Source organism: Colius striatus, chromosome 5 (assembly GCF_028858725.1).
Source record: "Colius striatus isolate bColStr4 chromosome 5, bColStr4.1.hap1, whole genome shotgun sequence".
NCBI classification, from domain to species: Eukaryota; Metazoa; Chordata; class Aves; order Coliiformes; family Coliidae; genus Colius; species Colius striatus.
This window is the reverse complement of record NC_084763.1, coordinates 49,715,125-49,727,034: the sequence shown is the minus strand read 5'-3', so window position 1 is coordinate 49,727,034 and position 11,910 is coordinate 49,715,125. Positions and strand designations below refer to the sequence as shown.

At 48.7% G+C, this 11,910-nt stretch overlaps 1 protein-coding gene across 1 annotated transcript; it reads left to right on the top strand.

Annotated features, from left to right (window-relative positions):
• The first annotated feature begins 5,838 nt into the window (after positions 1-5,838).
• BAMBI (BMP and activin membrane bound inhibitor) lies at positions 5,839-10,655 on the top strand. Its single transcript, XM_061996794.1, has 3 exons — positions 5,839-6,170; positions 9,108-9,398; positions 9,847-10,655. Exons 1-3 carry the CDS (start codon positions 6,095-6,097, stop codon positions 10,263-10,265), a joined length of 786 nt encoding a protein of 261 aa, XP_061852778.1. The 5' UTR covers positions 5,839-6,094; the 3' UTR covers positions 10,266-10,655.
• Positions 10,656-11,910: the final 1,255 nt, after the last annotated feature.

The window sequence follows — 11,910 nt, the reverse complement described above, 5'->3', positions numbered from 1 at the left end:
GCACCTCCGGCTCCTGCCCCGCTCCGGCTGCATGGCCGCGGGCGGCATGGCTGCAGGCAGCTGCACCCCACGGACCAAAAGCAGCCGTACCCCTACCCCGCGGCTTTGCATGGGCCAAGCGACCGGGCTGGCTGTGGGGAGCGCTCCGGCAGTCGGTCCCCTGCTAGGGCTGGCGTTGCCAGCAGAGGGCAAGACGTGTCCGCGCTGAGCCCGCAGCCGCCAGCCCGGCTTGCGGGCTTCCCTTCGGCCCCGGCTACCTTCACCTGAAGAAGGGTTCAATACGTCCGTCCCGGTGCTGAAACCCCGCCGCATAAGGAGTCAAAGGCTAAAATGCAGTTGTGTCTTCATTAAAGACGCTGCCAAAAGCCGGTGTGAGCTCTGCTCTTCTATCAGGGAATGTGCAGGTCGGGTGCAGCGACGGAGAGAGCGAAACGTCCCTTCCGCAGCTGGGCAGGGCGGCAGGGAAAGGCGAGGGGCTGCAGAAGCCAGTCCCTGCAACCCTCTGTGCTGCGGAGGAGCGGGGCTGGGATGGGGACAGGGGGTGTGCAAGGGGCCGCTGAAGGTTCGGGGGTTGAGGCTGAACTTGTCCTGCCACGAGATACAAGAACATTTGTCCTTGGCTGAGTGATTTTTGTGCTCCGTGTGCGACTTTCAGTGCACAGTGAGGATCAATATACCAAAGATTCTACAGACACGGGAGTCTGCTATGGAGAGGAAAAGGGCGACTCTGGGACCCCAAGACCAGGCAGATGTAGAGTGATTGTCTCAAATGCATCAATTTCTGTGCTGCTGAGCTATCAACACTGGAGATCATCCCTGGGACACAGGGCCCCTTGGGAGAGGAGGCTCAGCCGCAGCTGTGGCCAAGGGCAGGGAGCTGGGCCTGGCTGCAGTGGGGCAAGCCGGGCCCAGGCGTCTCCTTCATGTGTGTCTCACTTTGTATCGAGTGATGTTAAGCAGAGCTGGAGCTGGCGCCTCGGCCTCATTACCTTCAATTACAATAATTGTTGCCTCTCTCCAGTGTTTTGCATTTCTCCCTGGGGGAATCTCTCTGCTGCTTCTTTTCCAGCCTTGCTCCAGCTTCCCCCTATCGATTGGATCTCTCTGGCCCTGGTCTTAGAAGGGATGCCTCCAGGAGGATAAATGCAAATCGTCCTATTGATTGGGAGGAGTAGGAGTGCAGCTCGTTTTGGGGGAGGGAGGGTTAGTTTTAAATGAAAAAAAAGGAGTAAATTGATGAGCATGGCAGGAAATGCTTCACTTTCTGGGCCCCTTAAAAAGTCTCTTTATCATGTCCTGAATCTGAGGGGGGATGCAGATTAGTGCCAACTAAATGATACATCACATGCGCATGGAGGGGTGGATCCTGCAAAACAGACATTAGACTTGTTTCCTATTTATTTTATGTAAACAGGTATCACTGATCATCTCTGGAACACAATTTGTCTCCTTCAGTTTGCAGGTAACCGAGTTTCACTGGGGATACGCTAATTGCTGCTGAAAGTGAGCAGGCGTGTAGTGTGCAGGCCTCAGTCCACCTCTTTGAACTGCCCTAGTTACTGGGGATAAAGCTCCCTGGGAGTTATTCACCTGTGGGAACCTGCCCAGCAGCCTGTCTGTCACAGGGGAGCGGCTGGGGAAGGAGCCAGGCTTTGGGCTTTGCATAGTCTTTGCTCTTGAAATGGCTACTTGATGCAGTAAATCCATGGCTAGTCCTAGAAGTGGGAAGCCAAAGAAATTGCACGGAGTCATATAATGTTCCCAGCCCCTTGGGCTTTACATTGAGCATAGCTATGCTAGCTTAAACCTTAATTATTTTTTGAAGGCAATAATCAGCATAAATAAAGGTAATTCAGTAGAATTAGCTTGTGTGCATCATATCCAAAATGCTAGCAACATAACTGGAAAAAGAAAGTTGTTTGTTGGCTAGTGTTGAGCAGTCAACAACCACCAAGAAATACTGCTCTGATTAATTGCTCCAAAGATGCTTTAAACAGCCCCAGTGCTTTTAACTCCATATCATTTCCACATGAGAAATTCCCATCCAAATCCAGGTTTTCCCAGGATGGGGCTGCTGTGGTGCCTTAAATATAGAAGTGACTGTAAAATGGATTTTGAAATTGCAGCTGATACCCATTTCTATATTTGCCTTTTTTCTTTGAGGGATGGTGGTGGAAAGGTTCAAACAAGCAGAGAATATTGTGTTAACATGGTAGTTGTTTGATAGAGGTAGATGGAAAGGTTACATCCAAACGTTTGGGGGAAATGGTGGTGAGTTGCCAGCATGCCAGGCAAGTTTATAGCAGGGTGAAGAATTCATGATAATGTTCAAAGCCTCCAGATGAAGGAATTACTTTTCACTGCAAACCATTTTTCTAGGGCAGTTGCTTAAATCAGGAGCACCTGCACGCTGAGGTTTAAATTTAATTTAGCCAGTTTTGCGGATATGCTGTTGCTGGTGGCAGAGAAATGGTAGGCAGGAGCAGCAGAGACAGGCATTGATGCCAATTCATGTGAAAATCTCTTTCCTTGAACATATGAAAGGCGCAACACAAAGAGAGGAAGTTGAATTTCCTAAAGCTGGGTTCCCAGAGCCAACAATGAACTTATCTCTTGTTCAAAATGATGTACTCAGAAAATGCTGCCTTGGCTTGTCTTTATTTTCCTCCTTGATCTAGGAAAGACCTAAACCCCGTATGCCAGTCATCCTCTCATGCCTGTGCTGGGGCTCTCAAGCACAGGGAGCTTCTGGAGAAACTGGTGGATGTGGTTTGGGATTTCATCAGAGGAATTTCACCAGCTGGCATTGGGATGGGGACTCTCGCGTGGCTGTACTGCCGACATGCTCTTGGTGAAAAACAGCAAGCCTGCTCTTGAATGTGATTGTAGGGGAAAGCAGGCTCTACACTGAGCAGCTTTTTGACTCGTAGGAGAAGTCCTGGTCTAGAATAGTTCAGGACCTTGGATGCTGGTTTGAACTGGTCTTCAAGAAAGATGAGTTTTTAAGTCCTCCTGGCAGAAACTTGGTGCTGAAACTGTTGGCTTGTGAAATGAAAGAAAAGAACCAAACCGGTGTTGAGTGGCCTGCAAAGACTCTTTGGATGGATCTCTTTTGGTTGGCAATTTCAGCTTCTTAAAGGCAAAATTTTGCATCTGAGAGACAGTTTTGAGCTGATACAGAGGCTAATGTGCTCCTGTGAGATGCATCCCAAAGCAGTCTCTTTCCCTGAGGTGCCAAAGAGGCTGATTTTGCAACCAGGTCCTTTCTTTGTGTTGGTTTCAAAGGGCTTCACCATATCTGGTGGAGGGAGCAGCCCTGTGCTCTGTGGGGTCCTGTAGTCCACTGTTCAAGTGGAGGCTCCAGGCTGCTCTCCCATGGCAGCTGGCTATATGTCATGTGGCCTCAGGCTCCTGAGGCTTTCCTTGATGGTTCCTTATAGTCATTATCCCACATTCCTTCTGGTTGCAGAACACGTTTGCTATTACTGCTTTGTGCTGGGTCTGTCTCCTGTCCTTCTTTTACAGGCCAATCTGGCCCTGTTTGCCCTTGCTTCTAAAACAAAAGCAAATTAGCACTGCAGAAGCTGAATTGTTTTGTTTAGATTGCAATCTGTCAGAGGACCCCACACAACCCTTGTGCAGCTCCCTGAGCAGAATACCAGCGAATGAGTAGACATGGGAAGTCAGTCAAACTCCCCTGACACCCTGGTTTGGTCCACAGGTTCCCAAAAGCTCTGAAAAGTGGAGTACTAAGGCTGGGGAGTGTTCCCTGCTGCCCCTCTATCACTTGTGGTACTTCCAGCATGCCTGTAGCATACAGGGTTAGCGATTTCTTACAGTAAATTGTACCTCGCAATTCCAACTTGACAGCTGTCAATGAAATTTGCTGCTGGAAACTGATCTCGAGCACATTGCCTTCTGGTTCGTCTGTCCATGCTCCCTCGGCCAGGATGTTTATGATACTCAGGGAGTCTCTCATGTTACTTAGTGCAGTAATGTGGCTCCACGAATAAAAGCCATTTCCAGTCTGTCGGTATCGCACATAACAAATGATGTCTGCTAAATGCGCTTGTCACCAGCGGTAGGAACAGAAGAAGCAGAATTGCACATGCTGCTGTAATGATTCTAAGTTATAATGAATGGTATTTTCCTATGCTTGCAAATGAGTGTCTGATAGCCGGTGCCAGGGTGGGAGATAGGGCTTGGCTGGTCTTGCTGTTTTGGTAATTTCTAAACAGAAACAAGAATTGGAAAATTACTTTGTAGTGGAATGCAAATATGTATTAAGTGTAAAGACTGTGGTGCAGCACACGTGTATCTATCTTATACATATGCAAATTGCAAGACTCGAACTTAAAAACTATTATAAGGTGTGATGGCATCAGCACTAATTAGTGCTGATGGAGATCCAGTCTGTTGCTCTCTGCCAAAGTAAACTGGGTTTATCTCAATCTCAGATTTCATATTTCCTCCTTTCTCTTTCAGAGGAGGAATATCTGTCACAAGGTAGTATGACCTGAATTGGAAACGTCTTTAAAGACTCACAAAACATTTCAAATTAAAATTCTAAAATCATTTTTTGCTATTAATGTGTTATCTACACATCATGCAACAGCCTTAATACTAGCTGCACACCCAAATATTTAAAGCACTTTGCCCATAAATGGGAAAGTCGGTGTGCAAATGCTGTAGAAACCGAAGCTTATAAGAATGTAATGAGAACAGAAAGGAGAAAACGAAGTTAGCAAAGAAATTTTAACTATGGGGCACATTGTTTTCACGACCAACACATGAAGGAAAAACTGCCCAAGCTAAACGTGAGCCACCGAAGCTGTGTCAGGGAACATCACCTCCTGCTTCCATCCCCAGCAGCTGTTTTTTGAAAGGAGATGTTGGCAGGAGAATAGTGTATTATTTGCTGTCGGCTCTGCCCCACGGCCCTGCCGTTGCTGCGTGATCGTGACAGCAGCGTGGGCTGAGCCGGAGCTGCAGAACCCCCTCCGAGCCGCACGGTGCATCCCAGGCCGTGCGAGTGGCGTGGGCTCGGGGGGACGGCTTCAGCCGAGCTCCTGCTCGCGCCGCTTCCAGCCCAAAACAAAGGTTTCAAAGTTTTATAACCTTTGAAAAAGAAGAAAACCACCCAAAAAACCCCCAACAAGCCAAAACCTGGCTGCAGTAAAACTTCTGGCATCCCGGGTGCTGCAACACTCCTGCATCCTCACGTAGCTTTGAGAGTCAAGAGCGGAGCAGCGGGGAAGGGCCGGCAGCTGGGGGCTCCGGCCTCGCTTCGTCCCGGCTCTCCCTTTCGCTCTGACACGAGGAGTCCGCGGTGCCGGTTGTTCATTAAACGCGGCTCCGCCAAGCCTGGGGCCATTGCATGCGCTTACGGCACTCCGAGCCGCTGCCTCCGTACGGGGATTGTTTCGAGGGGTCTGGGCGAAGCCCGTTCCCCCGCCGAAACTCACGCCGCGAGTGAGGGCGCTGCGTGCCGCCAGCGATGGCTATCGGCGGAGCCCCGGGGAGCCCGGGGCCCGACACTAAGTGCCCATCATTGAATTAAGCGGGGTTAATGGCCCGCCCCGCCGGGCCGCCCGGAGCCGGAGCCGCCGCCGCCCGGGGGCGCCGCGGGCGGGAGCGCTGGTGGCGCGGTGGGGCGGGGCGGAGGGGCGGGGCGGGGCGGAGGGGCGGGGCGAGGCGGAGGGGCGGGGCAGCCCGGGCCGCCGCGTGCCCCGCCCACCCAGGGAGGCGCAGCCAATGGGGCGCGGCGGGCCGGCCCGCGCGCGGCGCCGGCGGTATTTAGTGGGCGGGAGGCGCCGCCACCGTGTCAGTGCGGCCGCGCCTGTGGGGTGTAGCTGTCGTAGCGCCGCCACTCCAGGGCACGGCGTAGCCGGCGAAGGCAGGGACCCGCAGCTGTACCGTGCCGCTCCGTCCCGTCCCGTTCCCCCTGTCCGCCGCAGAGGTGGCCGCGCAGCGGCTCCGCCCGCAGACGAGCGGCTCCTCGGCGCTCCGACGGGGCGGGCGGCGGCGGCTCGGCCGTGCCTGCGCTGCGGGCTGTGGCGAGCGGCGCCGCGCCGCGGGTCTGGCGGGCGGGTAAATGGATCGCCATTCCAGCTACATCTTCATCTGGCTGCAACTGGAGCTGTGCGCCATGGCCGTCCTGCTCACCAGAGGTGAGGCCGCGGCAGGGGACCGGAGGCGCGTGAGGCGGGGGACGCGGCGCCTGAGGGGATCCGGGGTCTGCGGGGAACCGGAGACGCCTGAGGAGAGCCGGCGCCGGAGGGGAGCGGGGTGCCTGAGGGCAGCAGGGTGCGGGAGGCGGGAGGGAAAGTGGGCCCGGGGGCCCGTTCCGGCGGCGGCAGGGCCAGTGTCGCCGTGGTCCCCCCCCCCAGGAGAGCCCGGGGGGGAGCGGGCGGCGGCGAGGGCCCCTCGCTGAGCCTTTGTTGGCGGGCGGGAGAGCCACCGGAGCTGCGCCCTCCCGTCTCAACTGGGCGCCGGTGTCGGCCGGTCCGAGCGCGGGTGCCCGCGGCTGTGGCGGCCCGGCGCCGGCCAGCCCCGCGCTGTCAGCCGGGGACTGTCCGCCCGCCCGGGTGAGGCGGCCCTCCGGCTGCCGCCAGCCGCCGTGCTGCGGGGCGGAGGTGAGGGCAGGAGTTAGCGCGGTGACGGTGTGCGACGGTATTTATTTATTTTGGAAGGAAGGCTGTAATTAACCCTAAATAACAGCCCTTGCAGCTTGCAGGGGGGAGCCTGCTGGCCCCATCAAAGCGGGCAGAGCAGGGAGTGACTGAGTGATGTGAAGTCGCAGATACTGAAACTATGTGCCTGATAATGATATAATTAGGGGATCACAGACTTCTGGCTGCTGTTGACTTCAAAAGCTTTAAGAGCAGCCTGTAGTCTCTCCTGTAGCCATCTTGACTAAAAGCAGACATTTTTCTTTAATAGCTACATACAGTAACAAGAAAGAGGAGGGAACAGAAGGGCATTGTTCACTGTTTCAAAATACTAAATACCCTTTCTGGCCTTTTGCATAGTACAGGAAGAAACTTTATGAATTGACAGAAATACAGTTTTAATACAGTAATACAAAGTCCATTCTGTTTCACCGAAAACGTGGCTTTAATTAAAAAGCAGTTGAATTAACCTGATGACTAGCCTGTCAGGTTTTGTTTATGTGATTGTCTTAGGTCAATAAAACGTAGAATTTTAAGGGTGATTGTATAAACAGTTAAAATGAAAGTATGTGTGTTGTTTTACTCTCTTCTGTGCAGGGACTCAGGAGAGGTCTGTCAGCTCTGGTGCTGTGCTTTGCATCCTATTTTTAACTCTTATACAGTGAGAAAATCATGAAATTTCTTTTTTGCTTTTCAGAGAAGGTAGGGGGAAGACCTCATAGAGAATGCTTAGAAAAAGATGGAGTCTTTTTTCCATAGCACATAGCTGGGTGACAGTGTGTGTGAATTAACGCCTAACTAAGTGACTTAATCTGAAAGCCCAAGGGAATTGGAGTGGAGACAGTGAGACACTCCATCATTTGGCTTCTATTAAGCAGAGTTATTAAAGAGCAATGAGAACTTCAAGGCCTGGAGCCTGCAGTAGCATTTTGGGGAAAGTATTCAGGTAGGCTGATGAGGGGAGGTTAACTTTCTTGAGATGCTTTTTAACATCTTTCAGAGTACTTTTTAGGTATGGGGTAGTAGGCAGCATCATAAGAAGCAGTAGCAGTGGGGAAGTCTATAGATTGTATAGACTGTGGAAGACCGACATCTGACAACTTAGTTGACTTTGAAAGCCTTGCTTGCCACTATGTTGGCAAGTACATCAGGCACCTTAGAAGTAGTTTTAAAGTCCATTCTTCTAAAAAGGGCTCCAAAATCTGGCTTCCTCCTGAACTTTGAATCGGTGGCACATTGAATTACATTTAACTGCAACTTGCCTAGAAAATGTAAGATTTCCCTACAGCATAGGGTGTATATATAACTTGTAGCAGAGCAGTTTGGAGAGCACAAAATGAAGAGTTTTATGAAGGGAACTCTCTTTTTTTTTTTATCACTTCCTTCAGAAATTTTTGAGGTTTCCTGAGAGATTTTTCATAGAGCTGGTAGAGGATTTTTTAGTCTAAGTGTTTCCCCTTTTGACCGAATGTTGGATCGTGTACAGAATCGGGGAGGGGCAGGGGGAATTTTTAGCCTTGCAAGTTCACCCCATTTAATAACTTATAACTCGACATTTCAGTTCAGAGACATTGACTCTGGCAAACAGATTAATTGTGAACTGTGCTGTTTCGGTTTTATAATACTGATTTTAAAAAAAGCCTTTTTGCATGAATGCCTACTTAAAGAATTTCTCTGTTTCTGCAGAAATTACAAATAGTTGCCCAGTTTCACACAGTAAAAACCTTCCTGACTGTGAGACTTGGATGGTAATGGCTCTAGCTAATAGCTTTATAAGGTGTTAGTTAAACCTTTTAAATTTTGGCACAGTCTTGAGAGGTAATAAACAATTCAGGGGTTCCGATTTACAGGTTTTTTTTCGTTTGTCACACAAATTTTTAAACCTGATATTTTTGCTATGTGCTTACACCCACTTAGAGAAGCCTTGTTTTCTTTACAAAAACAGAATGCTGCTGCTGTAGTAATGGTTTAAAACAGGGATGTGACTTCCATGTACACCTAAGGTGTATAATGCTTTTAAAAACTGATATTTCATTTTAAATGTGGCTTAATGCAACTGCTGACAGTGAGTGGAAGTAGCTATAAAATGGTCATATTTACCTTGCTAAAAAAGCCGCTATGACCTTCCTTGTGCACCCTCTGCCCTCCTCCAGTCCCCATCTTGGTGAAATGTTCTTGCTTTAATTCAAAGGGCTCTCTAGTACTAGTAATTAAAACAAGTGGCCCAAGGCATTTGCAAGGATTAAGGTTACATCGAGGTAGGTGCCATACTATGGGAAGGAAACCAACCCCCCTGCTCTACTGGGTTTGCAGGGCAGAGTACTCCAAAACTGATGCAGAGTTTATTGTGTGATGATTGTGGCTAATAAGAGTGCTGTGTAAGGTGTCCTTAAAAGACCAAATTCTCACCTTTCTTGTGCAATTTTTATTTTTTAGGTGAAATCAGATGCTACTGTGATGCTGCACACTGTGTTGCAACCGGCTACATGTGCAAATCTGAGCTTGGTGCCTGCTTCTCCAGACTGCTTGATCCTCAGAATACACATTCCCCACTTACTCATGGCTGCTTGGACTCTCTTGCAAGCACAGCTGATATCTGCCAGGCCAAACAAGCACAAAACCACTCTGGCACCACCACTGTGTCCACGTTGGAATGCTGTCATGAAGATATGTGCAACTACAGAGGACTACATGATGTTTTGTCTCCTTCCAGGGGCGATACTTCAGGTAGGGCAAGGAAGCTTCTATGAAGTGTCTCTCTCCTGGCCATCAGGCTGGTGATGTATGGTTAAAACCTGTATGTCTGCTATTGGGTGATCTGTTGATGGGAGGTGTTCTCCAGAGGGAGAAGTGGGTGGCTGGATGCAGGGGAGCATCTTGGCTGAGCAGCTCGTTTTTGTCTGCATTAATGTTAGAAATCTGTCTGGACAACTTTGCCATTGCTTTTGAGAAGCAATGTTGTGTCATTCCTACATGAATTGGCTACCAGGGTAGGAAATTGCACCTTGTGAACACCCCTAGCAACTCTTTTTTATTTATAGGAGTATTTTCTGTAGGTATTGCAGAGAGTGTAGCTGTGGCTGCTGAAAATTGTCAGTGTGTCCTTTGAGGGAGCTGCTTGTATATAAACCCATTGTTGACGCTGAAATAAGCTCGGCATCTTTCCCCTCTGCAGGACAAGGGAGCAGATATCAACATGACAGCAGCAGGAATCTCATCACCAAGGTGCAGGAGTTGACCTCTTCGAAAGAGTTATGGTTCAGGGCAGCTGTAATTGCTGTTCCTATAGCTGGTGGGCTCATCTTGGTGCTCCTTATCATGCTGGCCTTGCGGATGCTCAGGAGTGAAAATAAGAGACTGCAAGATCAACGACAGCAAATGCTCTCCCGTTTGCACTATAGCTTTCATGGACATCATACAAAAAAAGGGCAGGTGGCAAAATTGGACTTGGAATGCATGGTGCCTGTGACTGGTCATGAGAACTGCTGCATGACCTGTGATAAAATGAGACATTCAGACCTCAGCAATGATAAAATTCTTTCGCTAGTCCACTGGGGAATGTACAGCGGACATGGGAAGCTGGAATTTGTATGACCAATCTCTTTTTTTGTTCAATCTGAGCTAAACTTACTCTCTGAACTCTTGAAGGCCTTTGGGTTCTGCTGGACAGGAGCACTTTATCTTAAAACAAAAACTCTCATAAATCATCTTTTGAGAAACAAAGGACCTCTGCAAACAGAATCTTGGATGTTTCTTCTGAAGGATTCCAAAAGTTGTCTTATTTGCACAGAGTAAAAATACACTCAAATGTATTGTTTGCTTTAAAGTTATGAAAGCAAAAGTTAGAAGTTGTAAACACTGTCACCAGGGTTATCTGAACTGTAGGGAGCTGAGGACTGAGTTATAATAAACTGTATGTAAGCTCCTATGTTTCCTGACTTATTGTAAAGATTTTTTTAAAATATATATATATTTTGTCTGAAACTTGCTTGTGACTTTTGTTTTGGAAAACCTCTTTCTTTTGGGGTGGTGGCAGGGGAAACAAATCAAGGTGTGGTAGGTGTGGTATGCCTGGTAACTGCTTGCTGTGCATTTCAACTGGATTATGAAAACAGAATCTGTTTTCCCTCTTTGTGAGGGGAAGTTTAGGTGTTTATACCACAAGGAAGGTGGTGGCTTTATTGTTTAATACTTCAAGTAGCCTTAAGCCCACATCCTCAGTTCTTGGCTATTGGAGTTTGCTCATAGCATCAGCAAATTCTTCTGGAACTCTGCGTGTAACTAGTTGTTCCTCTTTGTTAATAAGTACTGCTTCTCTCAGAAAGTGGCTCCTAATTCCTCAAGGCTGGTTTTCCCCCTTTGTCTCCCAATTCTTGTTTTCTATAATCTTTCCTCCTTTTGTACCTTTTTACTCTCAAATACTTTGGGCGTGGGGAGGGAAACCCCAAACCCACAGTACCTATTCTCTGTATTTTTTGGCTCTGTTGGTGACCCTTCTAGGCACAGTGGAAAACATCTGCCTTGCTCTTTTATACTGTAACTCAGTATCACATGCTGCTGCTCTTGTGTGGGACTGGCTTTAACCTCTGGTTTCTCCTTTATGCGCTCTGTGCAGAGGTGGCTTTTCTTCCCAGCCAGTGTTTGTGCACTTGGTTGTTTCTTGCTCCTTGGCTTCACTTGATCATTACATTTATTTAGTGCCTACTTGCTAAAAAACAAAACCTCTGGATTATCCCAGAAGCTTACTGTATTTATTTTTCTTGCTGTATTAGAGTTTGTTGCGGTAATCAAAGTAGACTTGCTTAAAAGGCAGATGCCACAGCATGGTGAAAGAAGAGTCCAAAATGCTGCTGCAGGAGTTAAAACTTGGCAAGAGTCTAGTATTCACCTATGTTTTAAATACCTTCAGAAGTGCTTCTGCCTCAATATTCACGTGTAGCTTAGGAGGGTTATGTCTCACTTGCGCACCTACAGCTGCTGACTCTCACTTAAGGTGCCTGCAGAGTTACTTTAAAAGCAGAGAACTGTGTTCTCTGGCTTCTACTTTTTTTCTTTCTTTTTTTTTTTTCCTTTGCTGCTAAAGTTTTTAAGAAATTATGTGGCTGCAACTGCTGTTGGAATCTGGCCTGTGGTCTTCTGGCTGACCTTTCCAAGGGCCGCTTTCCTAGAAGAGTGCTGCCCTTCCTTCGTGCTGATCTGAAAGTCTGGAGCGCTTGGCCGCTCTGCCAAGTGTATCATT